The 19,910-nt window shown below is 39.1% G+C and overlaps 8 protein-coding genes across 8 annotated transcripts; 4 read left to right on the forward strand and 4 right to left on the reverse strand.

Moving 5' to 3' along the window:
• Positions 1-83: 83 nt before the first annotated feature.
• Positions 84-3,109, reverse strand: VTP21DRAFT_5454 (uncharacterized protein; the record flags this gene model as incomplete). Its single annotated transcript, XM_069395977.1, has 20 exons — positions 84-241; positions 299-346; positions 417-480; positions 540-802; positions 862-941; positions 1,002-1,141; positions 1,198-1,315; positions 1,381-1,488; positions 1,548-1,626; positions 1,691-1,800; positions 1,871-1,979; positions 2,041-2,071; positions 2,135-2,224; positions 2,277-2,320; positions 2,379-2,491; positions 2,555-2,578; positions 2,639-2,728; positions 2,799-2,848; positions 2,905-3,006; positions 3,068-3,109. 20 exons carry the CDS (start codon positions 3,107-3,109, stop codon positions 84-86), a joined length of 1,863 nt encoding a protein of 620 aa, XP_069248022.1.
• A 426-nt stretch (positions 3,110-3,535) lies between these two features.
• VTP21DRAFT_5455 (uncharacterized protein) lies at positions 3,536-5,079 on the reverse strand (the record flags this gene model as incomplete). Its single annotated transcript, XM_069395978.1, has 5 exons — positions 3,536-3,930; positions 3,995-4,032; positions 4,107-4,395; positions 4,452-4,715; positions 4,791-5,079. 5 exons carry the CDS (start codon positions 5,077-5,079, stop codon positions 3,536-3,538), a joined length of 1,275 nt encoding a protein of 424 aa, XP_069248023.1.
• Positions 5,080-5,185: 106 nt separating this feature from the next.
• VTP21DRAFT_5456 (uncharacterized protein) lies at positions 5,186-6,272 on the forward strand (the record flags this gene model as incomplete). The annotated part of the gene is made up of 3 exons (XM_069395979.1): positions 5,186-5,728; positions 5,793-6,097; positions 6,164-6,272. The coding sequence occupies 3 exons, from the start codon at positions 5,186-5,188 to the stop codon at positions 6,270-6,272; spliced, it is 957 nt and encodes a 318-aa protein (XP_069248024.1).
• A 226-nt stretch (positions 6,273-6,498) lies between these two features.
• Positions 6,499-7,930, forward strand: VTP21DRAFT_5457 (uncharacterized protein; the record flags this gene model as incomplete). The annotated part of the gene is made up of 5 exons (XM_069395980.1): positions 6,499-6,670; positions 6,739-6,795; positions 6,869-6,948; positions 7,014-7,775; positions 7,841-7,930. The coding sequence occupies 5 exons, from the start codon at positions 6,499-6,501 to the stop codon at positions 7,928-7,930; spliced, it is 1,161 nt and encodes a 386-aa protein (XP_069248025.1).
• Positions 7,931-8,139: 209 nt separating this feature from the next.
• Positions 8,140-9,078, reverse strand: VTP21DRAFT_5458 (uncharacterized protein; the record flags this gene model as incomplete). The annotated part of the gene is made up of 3 exons (XM_069395981.1): positions 8,140-8,572; positions 8,642-8,672; positions 8,736-9,078. 3 exons carry the CDS (start codon positions 9,076-9,078, stop codon positions 8,140-8,142), a joined length of 807 nt encoding a protein of 268 aa, XP_069248026.1.
• Positions 9,079-11,490: 2,412 nt separating this feature from the next.
• On the forward strand, positions 11,491-15,150 carry VTP21DRAFT_5459 (uncharacterized protein; the record flags this gene model as incomplete). Its single annotated transcript, XM_069395982.1, has 7 exons — positions 11,491-11,583; positions 11,649-11,704; positions 11,774-11,816; positions 11,873-11,945; positions 11,999-14,595; positions 14,668-14,919; positions 14,977-15,150. 7 exons carry the CDS (start codon positions 11,491-11,493, stop codon positions 15,148-15,150), a joined length of 3,288 nt encoding a protein of 1,095 aa, XP_069248027.1.
• Positions 15,151-15,488: 338 nt separating this feature from the next.
• Positions 15,489-18,395, reverse strand: VTP21DRAFT_5460 (uncharacterized protein; the record flags this gene model as incomplete). Its single annotated transcript, XM_069395984.1, has 12 exons — positions 15,489-15,779; positions 15,840-15,955; positions 16,011-16,118; positions 16,183-16,566; positions 16,639-16,780; positions 16,841-17,151; positions 17,215-17,381; positions 17,436-17,504; positions 17,598-17,740; positions 17,802-17,911; positions 17,967-18,161; positions 18,233-18,395. 12 exons carry the CDS (start codon positions 18,393-18,395, stop codon positions 15,489-15,491), a joined length of 2,199 nt encoding a protein of 732 aa, XP_069248028.1.
• Positions 18,396-18,821: 426 nt separating this feature from the next.
• On the forward strand, positions 18,822-19,789 carry VTP21DRAFT_5461 (uncharacterized protein; the record flags this gene model as incomplete). The annotated part of the gene is made up of 2 exons (XM_069395985.1): positions 18,822-19,144; positions 19,210-19,789. 2 exons carry the CDS (start codon positions 18,822-18,824, stop codon positions 19,787-19,789), a joined length of 903 nt encoding a protein of 300 aa, XP_069248029.1.
• Between the last annotated feature and the right edge of the window lie 121 nt (positions 19,790-19,910).

The raw sequence follows: 19,910 nt of genomic DNA on the forward strand, positions 1-19,910 counted from the left end.
TCAAATGTCCTTCAAATTATACATTTAATCATTTTAAGTATTTGAATATTCTATAATATCAAATGATCTTTATTATGCCCTTTTCAGCGCCGATTTCGTGAGATTAAATCCCCCTTAGATTTACTTGTACTATTTCTTACATCCATATCCAGCTGTAAACGCTCCAACTCTTCTAGTAATGGTTGGTGTTTTTCGAAAGCATCTTTGGCCATCCGGAATCCAATTGTTCGTAGAGATTTTACTGATAAAAAAGTGGTGTTAATTTATATATATGAATATTATCAACATTATTAATTACCATCCGTACTCCCGTCCAGTTCATATGCCTTGTGCTTCCAAAACTCTTCTACAGGATAAAGAGAATTTGGAATCAGTTTGTCTAGTAATTCTCCGGAATAGGTTCATCAGATACTTACTTGTTCTTTCAAAAAACGCATTTAGCTTTTCTCCCGGCTTGGGAATGTATTCTGAACCAAATTCCTAGAATAAATATTATCAGGGATGACTATAACTCAAGGAGAGTGAATATTAATTATTACCGATTGGACCTCATCCATTTCGGAAATAATGCTCCTCTCATCGTCATTTACGTTTCTATCTTTCTCCAAATTGAGTTTGTTGTTATCTATATTCTCAAGTTCATCACTCTCGTCGTTCTCGCTCTCGTCGTCATCATCTAGGGCACTCCCATCGTCATTATCCTCATCGTCGTCATCATCCTCATCATCATCATCGTCGTCATCATCTTCCTCGCCCAGCCATTCGTGTTTGCTTATGTCTGTGTCCTGGAGACATTTGAACTCTAAAAATACGCTATAATTACTATAATATGATAAATATTTTAAACAATAGCAGTATTACCATCAAGCTTATTCAAATCCAACGAATAAAAATCATCTAACGTGACTTCACGATCCTGGATCTCCAAGATACCGCCGTAACTAATAAGATATTATGTAAGTCCCGGGTTGAATAAAAAGAGAAACAATAAAAATGGTTACATAAAAAGTGTATTTTTTTGCACACACATCATGGCATTAAACCGAGGTGAAGGAAATTTATTAGAATTTTCAGGGATAGCGGTATTACTAGCAGTGGTGATATCCGGAATATGGTGCATCTCCTCAGGGGTTTGATAAGTCTATAGTATATTAATAAGAAGTTGAGAAATAAATATATAATGTTATATATATCAACCTCTCTGATATCATCTGAATTATTGGCGAGTTCTGCTTTAGTAGCTTTAGTTTTCAGCTTCTTTGGCTTCTTTAATGTTAAAGAAGACCAGCGGTGGTTATCAGTCTGATAGATAAACCTAAAAAATTGCACAGGATATTAAAAACAACAAAATTACGAAAGTCGAGCATTTATTATACATACATGTCATTATAGAATGTACTCTCAAGATCGTCAAATTCTTTATCGTAAACCCCGCCGAAGAGATAGCCGCGATTTTTGTAAGAACACATTACTGCACCACATCTTGGGCTAGTAGCAATAAAACAGCTTAAATAAATAATAATAAGACTTTTTTGACGTAAACTTACGATGGGGCAAATCCAGATTTTTTTCTTTTCTCCCAGCGGATTTTTTTAATATCAGGGTCCATTTTGAGCATCCAGGTATCTAAAAGATAATATGTCCATCGTCCGCCTCAAGTTTAATTAAGCCGGGATATCTTATTATTTACCTGTATGAGTAATCCCTTTGGCTTGCTGACCTTTAAGGAACTGTTTAGTGTATCCCCCATGTAAGATGATTCCTTCGTTGCATGGGATGAAGCAGAAGCCACTCCTAGGACTATTACCTCATTTACAAATATATATTTAGGCTTGTTAGTTTAGAAAAATTTTTTTGTGGCGATATTCACCTTGGCTTTGGTTCCGGAATATGATCTAGCTTGATCCAGGAGTAATCAATGAGGGAAAAAAGCCAAGTATCATTATAGTAGTGTGTTTCTATATTATCATCACGAAAGCCTACAAGTTTGCGCTTCAGCAAGGGAAAGATAAAAGCTTATTGTAATTATCATCAACTCACCTCCAAATAACACGATATAGCTTTTCCATATCTTAAATAAGATAAATATTAGTTTATATTGCAAAATAAATATTCGTTTATAATCTTGACCTACCGCCATTCGGTGGCCAGAGCGAGGCGAAGGTTTTGTACGCAGTTCCAATCTTTCCCAAGCATTCGTTTTCAAATCCAAGCACCAAAAATCCTGCCAAGAAACATTTAGGATTCTACTTGAAAATATTTCGGATTCAACTCACTTTGTAATGGAAAAACGTCGACTCTGATGGAGAAGCAAACTCGCCTAAAGAAATATTCATGATTACTATATTGTTTAAGAAGGATTACTCTTGGCTACTTACCCCCAAAAAGAAATAGCATCCCAGCTGGTGTGGCCACCATCTGGTGAGAAGAACGTGGACCAGGCGAGTTATTTGAGGTGATATGTCTCCATTCGTTTTTTTCAATATTATATCTAGCAACATTTCAAGAAACTTTCAGTATAGCTAAATTTAAGAGCTATATATGACATATTTACTTGAAGAAGTCGTTATAAAAGTAACTAATAATGGGAAATTGTCAATAAAATTTGTAAATTTGCAAATAAATGTGTTTACTTTACCATCGCTGCCCGTCAAAATATTCACCTCCGAACATTAAAAGTTCACGATCCGATATTGGATTTGCGATAAATGAGGCATTACAACGGCGACTTTGGAGGTTATAAAAGGTTATAAAGTTATAAAAATAAATAGAACAGCTACTTGATAATACTCAATTACCTTGGCGGTCCTCCTACGGTTTCTTCCGTAATTTTGTATTTCTCTTCTTGCTAATTAATAGACAAATATTAGATGAATATAACTAGAATAAGAAATATATATTTACCTCCTGTTTAAAAGCTAATAAAATTGCATCGATGTCCTCCTCGGGCTCGTTCAACGCCGCTTTTGATTTTTTATTAATCTTTTTGTTGCCTTTCTTTACAGCCTGAATTGGATTCGAAAAGAATGAAAATAAGAAAATATAATCAATTATAGATGATACTAACTTTCTCTTGGTTTCTTGCTTTATTTTTCTTGTTTTTTGGCATTTTACAAAGACTTTATAAACGAATTTTGCAATATATGGTATACCAAAAATTTATATTAAGTTCGATTCTGTCAATATTGTAGCTATATGCGTGACTTCGAATTTGCATAATATAAAAACATTAATGCACTTCTTATACCAAATCCATTGTAAATGGTAATCGATAAATATTCTCTAGAAATCCATAGTTGCTCTGCTCGATAAGTTCGAATTACTCTACTATGTTAGCATTAATTTTTAAAACCTGATCAAGCTTAATCTTGATGCGACCATATCTACAGAACAAAGAAATACAGAAAAATTTGCAGATGCGCTTTCATATAAAAAGCTGTTTATTTGGGCAATTAAATACAGGAGAGATAGCTAAAAGAAATACTCAACTGTAAAAAATATAATCTAACAGTAATTTTGAAACATATTAACAAGTTTATGGGTGGGAAGAGACAGAAGAGGTTGGCGGAGGTGGAAGTGGGTACCTTCTAAAGAGGTAGGGCTTCATTTGTTTAAGTGAATACTCCACTTTGTCATTACGTCGGCTGTCTATACTGTAGTACTCAATCCAGGCCAGTTTGTTGTGCTTCCCACGATGTGTGGATCGTAGTTTGAGTGTGACATAAAATGTGTCGTTTGGTCGAGTCGATTCTTTGAGGGTTACGTTAACAATCTCACCTTCAATTCGGTAGAATCCATGCATCAAGCCCTTTTTGTACTTCATCAACGGATGAAATGTACGCACAACTTCCTTTGGCTCCTCAGAGCTACAAAGCGAAATACAAGAGAAATCCGAAAAGAAGCGGAGGAATCGAAAATAAGTTACTAAATCTAATAAATAGAATATCATTTCAATACAGGAAAGATGTTGAAGGGAATCGTCAAAATTGCTTACGAATAGGTTGATACCACGCATTATCAGAACTTCCTGGCCTTAGAAATATAATAGTAAGATTAGCGTTTCCTTAATGATATTCAAAGTCAACAGGTGGAGGTTAAATAAAAACCTTATATAATTGCAAACTGATATGTAGATCCCATCTTCAGTTCGAACTCTAGGTCGCTCAATATACATTCGAAGCCAATTTCTCTGATAGAGCTCCAAATAATCTTCCTGGAGTAAAGAGTTTGCACGTTTAGAAAGAGAGGGGTTGCGATATGTATGCTCGCATAAATATCTCCAGAGTGACTGAGATCGCGTTAACAGTAGAAATTTTTTACAAGTCAAAGATAATTGCAGAACTGATCGAAAGTCTTCTATGATCAAATGCTTCATGATATAGAGTATAAGTTCATCTATGCTTCCGAAGTTAGTATCAAGTATTTGCAAATATCAATAAGATTATACTGACTAGGTAATCTACGTAGCAGAATTTGCTTGTTCGTATTTTCCGGAACAAAATCTATCTCCATATCCTGAAATTGATTCACCAATTCATCCACACTCGTTTTTTCGAATTTTGAATTCATATTTGGATCGTAGTCGTTTCCGGTATGGATCGGTCGGACAAATGAATCATCATCATTATGTTGGGCTTCATGAAGTGCGATGTTTTCACGGTATGATTCCATAACATTTGAATCGAGTTTAAATGCTAAGCGATAGTTAATTAATGCTAATATTAAGAAGGCATTAAGTACTGACGAGGTTAAATCTAGAATTAGTCATGAATATAAATTTAGAATTTTACCTTGACTTAAATTCCCCTCTTTTTCCTTTATAACTCCAGCTGAATATAGCTTTATTGCTCTTTCAGAGGCGTTCTCTGAGTTTTCTACTGCGCTTCTATCCTCAGGTTTAGTATTCGAGAGATTCTGCTCGGTTAATGAATCTTTATCTTCCGGTTTGCTATACTTATTACTTGTAGCATTTACAGCAGAAGGAGTTAGATGAGTTATGTCGTTGGCTGCCGCCTTATTCTTTGCTAACACTACTTCCGCCCTCCATTGTTTGCGAAATTCTTCCAATTCTTCTTCCATACTAGCTAGCGTACTGAAAAAATTGAAAGATAAATTATACTCTATGAAAATTGCAACCTGTGGCTAATAAATTTATTTGCTGTTTTTGTCACCTGTATAAAGAAAAATGCTGTTACATTCGATACGATCGAAAAGAACCCGAAGCACTCTGCTCCATTATAATGAATTATTCACCATTCATACTTTAGTACAGCGTAATAATCAAACACGCTCTACTGGCTCTCTGAGATGGATCTCTGCCTGTTCAATAGCGCTTGGAGCTATATACACATCATATGCCTGGTATAATCAGAGGCGAGCAACAATATTGAGCCCCGAACGTTTTATAGAGCTCCAAGTGACTTCAGTCGAGCCTATAAATCATAACACTTCACTTTTCCGCCTGAGGTTGCCGCGCCCAATTGTTGCAGGTCTCCCAGCTATTTCGTGTATACATGTCAAAGACGACAGCATGCAAATTATGAGACCTTATACACCAATCAATCAGTGTGACGAGACCATCGATCACCTAGATTTACTTGTCAAACGATATGAAAATGGAACTATGAGCAAGTCTGTTCATCTCCTTCGACCGGGTGATAGAATTGGAGTCCGTGGACCGTTCGTAGAATTTCCATATTCTGCAAATATGAAAGATGACATTGGAATGGTGATTCCATGTGTTTTATATTTACTTAATAGTGCAGCTAAATAGATGATTTGTCTTAATCTAGATTGCCGGTGGCTCCGGGATCACCCCACTTTACCAGTTAATGTGCAAGATATTGCATGATCCCAATGATAAAACACGTATCTCACTTGTTTACGCTAATATAACGGAGGAGGATATTCTGCTTCGCAAAGAAATTGACGAATTACAACGCCGATACCCTGAACGTTTGCGTGTGTACTATACACTCGAACGCCCTCCAGCAGCAGGCTGGATTGGCGGCATCGGCTGGGTAAACGAGAAGATCCTTAAGGAAAACCTCCCCCCACCTCACCCTAGGTCACTAATTCTTGTGTGCGGGCCAGATGGGTAAGTTATTTAGGTTGCTTTTCTTTCTTGAGTGGTGATACGTTGTTCTAATGGCTGTATATGAAGAATGGTTCATCATGTAGCGGGTGAGAAAGCTCGTGATCTCTCTCAAGGGAAGCTCGGCGGGATACTTTGCGGGCTGGGATATATGGAGAACCATGTCTTTAAGTTCTGAAAAGTGATGTTATTAAAATAGAGAAAACCGCCCTAGATTTCTACTTGTTCATGTTGATATTCGCTATCTTCGAAATATAAAATTAATTCTGAAACAATTCGCCAATCAGTGTTTATCTCAGTCGGAGGTTGAATATGCTTTCGGGCGGCGCGGGAAGGTACCGAACGACTTTTTAAGACCTTTCAGCCAGGGTGGAATTAAATCGAAAGTTGCAAAAAGATTAACAATGAACTCATCATTCGTGGATCCAAGCTGGGAACTTTCTGATCTTGGACTCGATTCCGAATCACAGAACATTTTAGCCGCAGCGCTTGCTAGCACTGCGCTTCCAAATCAAATACTAAATGACAAACGGAAGAATGATGAGAATGAAATGCTGTACCCAGTGAAAATTTCTCGTATGTATCGCATTTGGTTTGCTTAAAGCTTTCTAGATGTAGGGTGATTGACATTGCTTTTTCATCAGATTTAGAGAATGAAAACATAAAACAGCAGCCTACTCCACCAGAGAACGGCGAACAAGGTTGGCTCATTAATCCATTTTTCGAATTGCTTTTTCAATCTAAATTTGCTTAATATTGTTACATTTTATTTAGAATCGTTGCCCAATGGGCAGAGAAAACCAGGTCGTAAGCCAATCGTGAACAGTGAGGTGGAGCCTCACGATAAATCTTCTGTATGTCAACTATTTCACTCTAATTTAATCCTCGCCATATATCGATAATTTATTGTGTTTAATAGAAACGAAAGGCACAGAATAGAGCCGCTCAGCGCGCATTTCGTGAACGTAAAGAAAAATATGTTAAAGAACTTGAGACCCGTATCAGTGAATTGGAGAATGCTGAGAAGAAAACCTCTCGTTTAGAAGAGGAAAACAAGAGATTGCGAGCTATTTTAGAGCAATTACAAGCGGAAAATCTTGCGCTCAAAGCCGAATTCACTTTTGAATTCCCACTACCCGATCCAAACTTACTTAAGCCGATTTCTGACTTAGCGCTGCCATCGCCACCCTCTTCTAAAGAGATTATAAATGAGTCTTCTCCAGAGACTGAAACACCAGGCTCGTTGAGCAGCAGTAATCTACACTTTGATCCCAACACCCCCGAAACACTATTCACATCACCTGAATACGAGGCATCGAATCAGTTTTCTGATAGTAATCTCTCCCCCAGCCAATACACACCCAAATCCGCGTCACTCGGTAAAGCACCTAATCAACACAGCGTTACATATGACAGCTCAACTGTACTTTTCGGAGCCTACCGTGATGCACCGATTTTCCCAAATGACTCTCTTCTTTCCAATAATGATGAGTTTCCACAGCTTTTCGATATATCTGACTTTGGTGGTTTTCCCGTGCCTGCTCCGGCCTCATCAGACGCTGAAAAGCCAGCTGAAACCACTCCGCCCGACAAAGAGCAGCTCTCTGGCCCTGCAGCCTGGAAAATCATCACAGAGCATCCCAAATTCGAAGAATTTGATTTGGACGCACTATGTGACGAGGTTAGCTATTTTCACTTTTCTTTCCAAGTAGGACATCTGCTTATTAAATATTTTTACGATGTTAGTTCAAGAAAAAAGCCAAGTGCTCGAAAGCCCTGGTCGACCGAGACATACTCGACAATATCATTAAAAAACTTGAAGAAAATACAGGCTGAAATAGTTTTAAGTATTCATAAGTACTATTTAATCGATTTAGTTAATATTACAAGCACGGGTTGTAAATTTTTTTTTTTGTTGACTGTTTTACTTGCAACAGTTTCGTATATTTTTTTTCTCTCTCTTTGAGTTTGTCATCACCTTTGTCTAAAATATATTTGCATATATAAGAGTTAAATATCTATATATTTGACATATTTAGTTGCTTTTACAAGCGTGTTTCTTCACTCTTTTCACTGATATTTAGAATATCTTCACGTCGCTTCCCATTAGTAGTTGGGATTTGATCGCTCTTCTTGCTAGTAGCTACAATAGATTGCTTTTGAACGAAATCTATTGTGGCAAGCAAGATATCAGACGAACGGCAGAGCTCTTGATGCAAGAAAAAATAGTGCTTCGGAGCAGCTGTACGTTCACCGATTTTAGCAGTAACTTGCGATTTGGAAGACTCGATTAAGCGCCATGTTGTCATAGGGCGTCCGGAAGATGGCTCAAGATCACCAAGAGTCGCTTTAGTTTCGTGGATACGCCCTAAAAACGTCAGCGTCTCCAGTGCAATCGGCGTCTTTGCGTTGATCTGCTCGGCTGTTAGGGTATCAACTTGAAATTTTATCACATAAGGCCCAAGTAACCAGTTAATTCTATGGAATTAAAATAGTTTGTAAGAATAGCAGCAATAACTAAAAAAAAAATATCGCAATATATCGTACAGAAAAGTAGAAAGACTGCTGGTCGAAATAGCTAAGATTTAATCAAAATTAAACTTTTGTATTCTTTGGGGCAATCGAAGAAATATCAGATTACCTGCACCCGCTAATGCGCAACGAGCAGCCAATGTGATTTCCTCTGCTCCGACAATAAATATTAATGGAGTCAATGCAAGAGAAGCTCCAAGAGAACACACAGAAAATATCTTTAAACGTTTTGCGACTGTTCCTAGAGGGCCGTAATATTGGGTTTTCGATGGCTGCAAATCAGATTTGGTAGCGATGTTATCCTTAAACGTTGCAAAATATTGTTGTTGCACGCATATTTGCTTGTAGTTGATCCAGCTGGGAGATTGCAAAGGATTAAAACATGGACGGGATCGCGCAGCTCTATAGGTATACGACTGTCCAAGTCGGTGTGATGCACGAATGCAATTCATTCTATTATTTTTGTCGGATATAGTTTAAAGAATAAACAGTCGTAAAAAATTAAAAAGTAATAATTGAAGTTAATTTAAGGGTTGACGTGGAGTTAATTTAACAACTCTGTTTAAACGAAATCCTTAATTAGTGTCAAGCTATAATATCAGCTTTACCTTACATCAAATATCCATTAGCCACATTACCATCCAAAAGACCCTATATGCTATTGAGCGATAGCCTTTTTCCAGTTTCTGCTGATGCTAGTAGTCAAACTGCTTTTCAACCACAGAAATTTACAGAGGAAATTATACAACCACTTCCGATACAATACGCTAGCCGTTCGATGGATAACCATACAGAAGATACTGAAAAACCTGGCTACTGGATTAATCTACTCAGAAAAAATACACTTGATATTAATCTTCCTTTGTCACTGTCTCCAAAAGAGGGACGCGGAAAACACAAGGCGAGCGATACTGACCAAAACGATACTATATGCAAAAAAAAGACGCAAGTGAGAGCAGCAGTAGATAAAGCTCATAGGAAAAAATCTCACAATAAAAAAAGCGACGGTCAAACAAAGCCAGCAGCTACAGCATTTGTGTTTTTTTCTCGATCCGAGAGGTTGATTTAGTTACTCCAAATATCTAGATTGTATGCTAATGTTTATTATAATTAGAGCGCGCGAGATACTCAAAGGTAAGCAAGGTAATAGAAATAAAATACTCGGAACAGTCTGGAGGGAAATGCCACAAGATGAAAAGAATGTATGCGTATATATACCTTTTATTTTAATATTGGATTTTATTTATTATCGAGTATATGCAGGACTATATTGAACAATTTAAACGAGAGCGGGCTATATTAGCGAACACACCAATAACCAAGGCAAGCTTAAATATCATTTTGTATGTTTGAAAGTCGAATATGAATTGAATATAGTTCAATTGGCGCTTCCGGTTCTTTTCCGCCTATATCGTGTCTTTTTGTTCTTTGTGGTTGTATGTATTGTGACCATTAGAAAACTCGTAGCCAAGAGCAAGATAACCCTGCACTTGTTAACAACGAAATAAACCCTTCGAAGAGCAGTCAAAAATCACCTATTCACACTTGGGCTGATTCTAATGGTGCTTCATTGCAACTTCCTCAAAATCCTGCAACTATTGCGAATCTATCACCTGGTCTTTATGAAGCAACCCTTGAGGCGGAATCTGGGAAATCCTACTTAAATACTTTTTCAAATAACCTGGCAATGCAAAATTGGCACCACAGAAATAACTCGATTCACCCTCAATATAGTCAAATGCCTATATCTGGACCTTTGTTTGGCGAATTCTGCGCATTGCCGATATTCGCACGCGAAGATAATATAGTCCAGCCTCTGAAAAACAGTTGGGATTTTTCAACCATTAAACTTGAAAGCTTGGATACGACCGGGTGGGACAACGCTTTTATTACACCTAACCTGGTGACTGACGAGATATATCCCCGCAAACCCGAGTATATTCGAAGATACATCGGAAATGATATAAATTTTCAGAGTTGTAGAATAGGTGCAAGACCTATAGACATGAATAGCCTTCACTATCGTCACTTGGTTAGCACTCCTGCAAAATTTTATCATCCTCAATCAGATATGCAGACACATCAAGTTGCGACAGTTTGTGAAAGAAATTTGATGCCTATGATGGGATATAACGCAAACTCTAGCTATACTTGGATTCAAAGGAAAGTTCCTTACCTTAGCAATCAATTTTCGAGTGCTTGGTATTAATGCAACTAGTAGATATAGCTATTCTCAATTATTTTATCCGATAATTTCTGTCAAATTCTAAAGAGTACGGTTTTAAATGGTTTTACGTTCAATAAAAATCAATATGGCACCATTGAAATTCCAGGTAAATTTATGTAAAAAAAATAATACAAATTGTCAGTCGTAAATATTATTAAACAGTCGACTCATATTTTTTGCTCTACTATGTGATAGCATTTAATCCTTCCTAGTTTACCTCAAATTTCTGTGTAATTTTATTTACAATATTCTAGGTGATATTCTATATTGTCATCTGTTTATTATTTTATCTTATTCCAATTTTTACATCTCGAGAATTCTAATTAAATAGATAAATATTAGTATCGATGACGTCACCCGACGCAATAGGTTAGCTTTTATGACGGTTCTATTAAGATGGTGTTTATTTAGGTAGCCTCTAAAAGTAAATTCAACGGCGGTTTTTAATCGCAATTCTTCTCGATTGTCGGATATCTTTACATCCTTTCTTGTTGCTCAGATTTTCACACAATCCATCCCAACACGTGTCCTCTCTTTTCTTCTTCACATAACCCCATTTTCCCCATTCAATAACGTCTCGAGTGCATGTCTTGCACATCTTATTTACTTTAGTTAAAAAGCAAATTTTGAATATAAGATGAGTAAAAGGGCAAACGATTTTGATGACAATCGTGCAGGAAAAAGAGGATCCGGTGGTGATCTGCCCTCTGATCAAGAGTTCGATCAATCTGTAAGGGAGTTGTAAAAGAAATATTTTTATTTCGGATCCATAACACCACTTTTTATTGTGTGTAGTCCACTGGTGATCAATCTTCTCAACAGGCTTCAGCCGATGTCCTTGCAAACAGAACGTAAGCTTTGGGTGAACCATATTGACGTCTATCAAAATTTTAACAATATTTTATTATAATTAAATACAGTATTAAAAAACCAAGATCCCTCCGCGATCGCCTTGGCCCGAAGGTAGGAAACATATTTTCAGCGCAAGAGTTTACATTTTCTAATTCTGCTTCATATAGGCTTTACAAAATTCTGCCAATACTTCGTCAACTACTCCTATATCTGGATTCAGCTTTGGAAATTCAGTACAAGGTAAAATAAGATTTTACAATTTTTGAATATGCATTCTAACTCTTCTGCTACAGCAAAGCCAATGTCTGCATTTTCTTTCACCGCCCCCACCTCTTCTTTAATTAACACAACATCAGCGAACGAGCCAACTAGCAAACCTGATAGCGAAAATTTGTTTGGGAATTCGATTTTCAAAGGATTTGGGGCCTCTGCTGAGGGTTCGGCACCTACAAGTAACAATACAATGCCTTCAGCTATGACTTCGTTCACGTTTGGTGCACCAGCTTCAAAAACGGAGGAAAATGATAAACCTAAACCCACTCCTGCATTTGGCTTTTCTTTTGGTTCTTCAGCGCCGTCAAAGGAAACTGCTACTGAAAAACCTGCGTTTTCGTTTGGTGCATTTTCTAACCTCCAAAAGTCGAATGTATCTACCAAGCTCGATGCACCAACTATACCTCAATTTGGTACATTGTCGGCGGAAAAGAAAGATTCAACAGAGACTCCAGGATTTTCAATTGCGCAAACACATGCTCCATCTTTTGGCACTTTTGCAAAGTCGCAGGCTAATGAACCTACCATAACCCCAAATCCCCCCGTGTTTTCTTTTGGTGGACCGGGAGCTCAGAAAGGCGTACCGAATATACAGCAAAATGCTGCACCTGTGAATTCGGGGTTGTTTTCTATAAGTGCACCCGCTGATGCCCAAAAGAAGGAAGAGTCGGGTAAACTAGCGACTTCTCCAGAACTCAAAAGTGTTTCCCCGGTGAAAGGCGATGATACGAATGCTATGAAACCCCCTATATTTTCATTCAGTGGCCTAAATGCTCCGCAGAAGGTCGACACCAAACTCGATACTGCTGCCACTCCTTTCGGTGCGCCTTTTAATGAGAATAAGAATGACCTTATAAAAAAAGCGCCCATGGTTCCGTTCGGTGCCTCTCTTAGCAAGGACGAGAAAAACTCCGCTAATATCACAACTACAACTCCATTTGCATTTGGTTCTATTACGACTAAGGCGGATACAACAGCTATTAAAACACCACAGTTTTTTGTTGAAACAACACTTGAGAGCAATGCAACAAATAAATATCCAATATCGAAGACCGAGCCAGCTATCTCTCAATCTAGTGTGCCTGATTCTCATCCAAGTTTACTTGGCGAAGGATCTGTAATTGCCGATACCACCATGGCGGATGTAAGCACTGTCTTGGATGTTCCAACGAATACTGTTGCCAAAGAAACGATTGCCCGTAAAGAAAAACTATTCAAACATTTGCGAGCATTGAATATCAAGTTGCTGAAGCACATGGAGAATCATCTAAAGACGGATGAGCTCTGCGATTTTACCCAAGCATTTGAACTATATTTGCGACGCAGGAGAGAGCTTACATCTGAGTATCAGGATGTGATATCTACAGCCCCTTCCAGCACTGTATCACCTAAGTTTTCATCTACTTCTTTACCCAATTCACAGGGCATCAATCCTCCTCTTCTTGCAACTTCTATTTCGTCCAAATCTGCTACTGCTATGCCTGGCGAGGCTTCTAACGATAAGATTATCTCCACACAGAAGCCCAAAGGTTTTGCGCCATTTGTTCCGCGAACAGAGACACAAGATGAGGCTGTCAGTAGCTTCAAACCTATCTCTCTAGAAAAAGCAAAGTTTACTCCGTTTGCCCCGCCTTCGAGCAGCATTACCTCTACCACTCTATCCGAAAATAAGACAACTGAGAAAGAGAGCACTGAAACGTCCTTTGAAGCGAAGCCAAGTGAACCTGCAAAACCCGCACCGTTGGCAAGCTTTTCATTTGGAATTCCAGTTAATAATAGCAAGACAGAGGTGACTAAAGAGGCCGGTCAGACTAAGATTACATTTGGCGCAAAGCCTGCTCAACCAACTGTTGAACCGGAGAAGTCCGAATCTTCGACTAGCTTTACGTTTGGAACAACTACCGAGCCGAAAGCAAATGCCTTTGGCTTTACTGCACCCGTTAAATCTCAGTTTGGTTTGTCTAATACAATAAAGGATGATGCGCCAGCTAAATCAACGACATCGTCGGGTTTCACATTTGGTGCTTCTACGCCTGCAACAAGTGGGACAGTTAATCCTTCTTCATCCTCTGGCTTCTTTTTCGGGATCCCTGCCACAGACAATGCCACCGAGAGTGGACGTTCTGCTTTCTCTACTGGATTTTCCTTTGGATCTATAAAAAATACTAGTTTAGAGGGTAAATCTCCTTCAGTGTCTTCGAGATCGGCTGGTGCGCCGTCATTATTCAGTGCAGGAACAAATTTGAAACTGTCAGAAGAGAAACCAGCTGCTCCATTCAGTTTTGGTACGGCAATAGCTGAGACCACAAAATTCGCTCCACCTACTAGCACTTCCACTGCATCAAGCGCTATTGAAGCCAATAAGTCGACTCCGGTTCTATCATCAAAACAAGATGGGTTAAAATTCAAGGCTACTCCAATTTTCGGTAATTCCAGTCCTGCGCAAGAGGGAACTCTTCCGGTGTCTGAATCTACCCAGCCTAGTTCCACTGGTTTCGCCGCTAAGTCGGGTGATACCCCATCGTCTTTACCTTTGAGTGCAGTGGCCGGAACGACGGCCATTGAGAAACCATCTAATGCTAGCGACACAGCTCAAAAAGAAGGTCCTACGAGCCAGGTATTCATATTTATATTTAGTTTAATAATTTCAGCTATTTTCTAACTCGCTCATTCCTTCCTCTACAAAAAGCAACAAGAAGAAACGGAAAACGCTCCTGTCCCGGCCTCACCTCCCAGAACGGAGCTAGTATCGCGAGGCGATGGAGAGGAGTCCGAAGAAACTGTTCATTCTGTGCGCTGCATTCTCTTTAAATTCAAAGAGAAAGAAAAAGGTGGCGATTTTGCGAATTTGGGCATTGGGTTGTTTAAAGTGAATGAGGATAATGAAACTCGGAAGCGAAGAATTCTTATCCGCGCTGAGCGTACTGGTAAACTACTAATGGTAAGCACTTTACTTTTTTTTTTTCTAGCAGCTTGATTAATGCTTTTTTTTTTTCAGAACACTTATTTCTATCCAGGCATGAAATTCAAAATGAATGAGGATAATTCGAGAGTATTTATATCATTTGGACTGTTTGAGGAAGGAAAAATCCAAAGGTATCTAGTGCGTATCAAGAAAAAAGAAGATGCCGAAGAGCTTTTAGATATTTTAAACAAAAGCGTCGACTCCTAGTTTAATTTATTTCTTTCTATCTGGTGTAAGTGTATGGTTAAGGGAGAAGTGAATTTGAACTTTTTTCCTTGATTTGAGTTTGTTTGCGGAAACTTGGAGATGTATATACAAAGCTTATTTTAATATGAACTCTCTAAAACTTATTTCAATTATTACCCTGACTAAAGAAGACTGTATAATGTGCTGTAAATTACGGACAAAACTCGAGATGTCAAAAAAAAGGTATTTTTATTAAAAACATATACAATGAGAGGGAAAACAAAACGAAACTAAACTTTCCCAAAACGAAAACAAAACATAATATATAAAAAGCATGTAATAATACCACTTCTATAAAATCACTTTTTCCTAATCTCATGCAAGGTCACATGTGAACGGAACATTCGTTCTAATCCCACTTCACCCTCCATCTTCTGTCGTGTTCGTTGGTGATACCCTTTTAACGAGACTCCTAACAAGCCTCCCTGATTCGACGAACTTGGAGGGGAAGAGTGGTTGGTCAAAGAAGTGGAGCTTTGTTGCATTGCTGACTTAGCCCAGCCATTCAATCGTGAACGGGGATCGCTATTATGCAGCAGGGTATTTCCGCCGCCATCATTTGCGGATTCGGACGAGTTAGGTTTGGTATGCTACATCAATTCTACAGTTAAAGGCTTTTGCTATGAAATACATGGAATGCGTAGTAGTACCCTCGGAAATTGAGTGTCCGATGATGAAGTCGGTAGATTATGCAAATTGACAGGCGATGACAACCTTTCTATGGGCTTTTCGAGCTTTTCAGGTAGAGGTACTCGTTTCAAGGTGTCTAATAAAACCACAGTGGTAAATCAATTCCGATTATGCATCATTTTCCTCTTTACCATTCAAGGACACAGTTAGAGGTTTTTTACTGCTCTCTGCTACACCGATTTTCCGCACTTCCCAGATCTTCTTATTCGCTTGCATGTAATCGACGCAATATTCTAGTTCTAAATTATGCATAAATTTGGGATTAATGGCCATCCAACAAAAACAATCTCTGGCCATGTTTACCAGGTATAAGATCCTGCACCACTTCATAGAGAGGAAGCGCAATACCCGATATGAAACCAATTTGTGAATCAGCGAGAGTCACTTTTTCCCTATCAAACATCGGCAGCACAGGCAGTTCTATTTCACGCTCCAGATCACCCTGACTCGTAAATTCTTCAAGGAGTCGTTTTGACCACCACTGAGCAACATGAAAAGGCCGAGCACAATTGCTGATATCCGCGCATTTAATTAAAGCACCGCAAATTAGTAAGCGTTCTTGCTCCATATCTGCTGGCTCGCCCTCGGCTTTAAATCGATTAATTTGATCCTTGAGTTTAGAAATGTAGTCCCAGTGAAGTGCCATGTCAGTCGCCAACACAGAACTGGTGATGATTTTTCGGAAGCCTAATTATTTAAATACGGCCAGGACAGTATGAGGACTTTTCCTATGCATATACGTTTTGCAATAGTACGCACCCATGTATTTCGCATCAGTTGAGTCACAATCCAGGCCGCAAAACCCATGCTTTTTCAAGAGTTGAAAAAGCGCCATAGAATGGAAATTCTCCAAGACGGATCGGTCGTTATAGAGCATTGCGAGAGGACACTCCAAGTTGATCTATACAAACCGAAAATTAATCATACAACGTACTGAAAACTATTTACAAAAACTATGTACCAGGAATAAGTTATTCACTCCAGGATGTCCAACGTCGTGACCGATAGTGGCGACCAGAAGCGCAAGAATATCAATCGGTCTAAACAGCTGCTGCACCCTGAAGCCATCCTTGAAATTAGATATTGACCGGCGTCGAAATCTTGGACGAGTAGGAAGCGTTGGGCTACCCTCTCCGAGTGGTGGTAGCAGCCCCATTTGTAGTAAAAAGTAATAAGTGGATTGTAGTACATCAACGGCATGTACGAAATTATGATAGGGATTGGTGTGGTGGTAGGTATTGCGAATCGCAAAGATAAATCGCTGGAGCAATTCTGCAAAGGAAAAAGATGTTAATATAGCTGGGTAGGAAAAAGGGAAGCAAGGGGAAAAAGTACCCTTATTAACAAAATCCGGGTCATCTACAAGAGTAACCGCTTGCTCTAACATGAGATAAACGCATCGCAGCAAATCTTCCTCGGTCATCTCTTGCGGCCAAAAATCCCAGCTACACACGCGGGACTTCAAATAATTAACTCGCTCCTCATCGGCAGCCGCATCCAAACTAAATTACCAGCATTAATATTGCGTCAGGCGTATAGAGAACCGCTAATATTACCATAAGAAATTGTACTGTTCGACAGATGCCAGACTCGGATTGAAGTATTCCAGCAAAATATCACATAACCTAAAAATAAAAATAAAATTAAAATTAGCACGAGAGAACTCTAAACTATTCGAATGGATCAAAAGAGGGAATTAATATGGGGGAAATGGCTACCATTGATCATTTACAAATATGTCCCGCCAGCGGTCTTGGAGATGGTTCCAGGGTCTTACACGTTGAGATGAAGTAGGAACACTACCGATTGCTCTGCTTGAAAAAGTCGGTTTATTTCGAATCGGTTGATATCTGAAGAGATTCTATATTTTAAAGATTGAGGTTATAAAATGCCCATCAGAGTCTTCATTTTATTACACATACCAAAAATAATGTCCGTATCGTCTCTCGTCGCAGCGGTTTTATTAAATAATCTGCAGCACCTTCTCTTAGACACTGAAGCATGAGTTTCTGAGTATCATCTTTCGAACAAGCTGTTGCAAAAAAAATTAGAATAAGCAAATATATAATAATGAAAATAATACGGACCAACTGGAACTACGTTATGCAGTTTGCCAGACTCGATTTCTCTTGTAATCCTCCGTAAAAAATTTATTGAACTTAAATTATCGGGTTCAGCTGAGGTGTAATCAAGATCGATGAGAAGTATGGTAGGCAATACACCGACACGCGGTCGACGATCGAGATAATCAAGGGCACGATTCCCCGATGAGATGAAAATAACTAAAATTTGAATTCTCATAAGTTTAAATTATCGAATATTACAGGAGAAAAAAATAAAATAAAATCCATACCCTCGGCGAAAGATTCAAGGAGCATTTCTGTTAATTCATCAGCTGGCTGTTCGGTGTCGCATGCAGAGTCTGGATGTTCACGCTGTCGGTAGGTAAGAGTACTATTGGGCTGCCCAGAAAGGGTGGAGTCGACCACCAGGATCGAGCATCGCGTTAGATCCATACAGTAAAAATCATACAAGACACTTTCTTGTGCAAGGAAATAATAGCGTGGAGATAGAATGTAGAGAGAGGTTGGGGGGAGAAAAGAGAGGACAAAGTATATAACGTGAATGCTAAATGCTTAAAAATCTTGATCTGTAATATATATATTTCAATCAAAGCATTGAAAAGTCTGCTCCTTGATTAAAAACAATATGTATAGAATAAAAAATACACAATAGCTTTAAGCCGTACGGCTATAGATTACTAGGGGAGCTACTTGCAATATACCAGGAGTTTAGAACGGTTTTCTCTCTGTTCTGCCTCCACAAACAAACAAGCGGAGATTGCCTTCCTTGCCGTTAATTCGCTCGAAAATGAAAACGTCATCAATTTGAGCATAAAATAGGGCATAGAAAAGTCATATTCAGGTATACATAATGAAGTGATGGACGGAACAGGAGCTACGACAGGCATATCGAGAGCCAGCCACCATAGAGATGCAGATGCCTCCACTTTGGTACCAAAAATCATCGGCAATGAAACAGCCCTAGCTGGTATTGGACTAGAACGAGGAGACGATGAGGACAAGGGATCTGAAGACGAAGAAATAACTGAGGCGGGGATGACGGAGAAAGAAATAGAGGACAAGCTAGAAGAATTGCGCGAAGAGAAGCACCGATTATTCTTGATCCTTAAACAAATGATTACAGCACGAGAAAAACAGAAAGAACAGCAACTTAACACAGCCGAAAAACCATTTGGAACAAGGTAAAACCCCTGTGATCTTCGTTCATAATATGCACATAGAGTAATATGTTTATTTATATTAAAAGTAACACATTATCATCGACATCGCCCAATTTTCCTTCGACACAGTCATCAGAGCATCCCATTTCAACTCGCCCTATCGTGGAACGCACCACTCCAGATGCGCGATTACCACCTGGAATAAACCAATCTCCCGACGCAAAAACACTTGCTCTGAATTCATATTCGGATATATCACCAGCAAAACGACAGCGTACTCCCTCACCCCCAGGCACAGCTCATAAACAAGCTCGGCGCGATTACTGGGCTCGCGAAATGAGCATGGTTCCACCACCAACAGCAAGCGCGGCTGCAGTAGCTGGCCCAATGGGAAGACGAGGTAGATCTTATGGGCGAAACTACCATAATCGCTCCATGCAATCGCATGTTCGCCCTTACCAGCGACCGCCGCCACCACCAGTCCCTCACCCTCCATCCTTATCCTCTCCTATCTCGCATTCCGCTTCTTCTTCTCTACCAGGAAGATCCATCATTTCAAATAGGCAGCCTCCACCTCCTGGTGGCACCAGCAGCAGAATTCCACCTCCAATGCCTCGAATGGCAATGAGACCCGCCCCTCATCCTCCTCCAGGAACACGTCACTGAGTAGAAACCGCCTAAGCCCTAGCTATTTTTCCGGGGGAGTTTGCCTTCAGTATTTTTCCCGTCATTTACCACTTTGCCTATAATCTCTGTTTTCATTATTACCATTCCCTATTCGTCTTCT

The sequence above is a fragment of the Calcarisporiella thermophila genome (assembly GCF_041956535.1).
Source record: "Calcarisporiella thermophila strain CBS 279.70 unplaced genomic scaffold VTP21scaffold_22, whole genome shotgun sequence".
NCBI lineage: Eukaryota > Fungi > Calcarisporiellomycota > Calcarisporiellomycetes > Calcarisporiellales > Calcarisporiellaceae > Calcarisporiella > Calcarisporiella thermophila.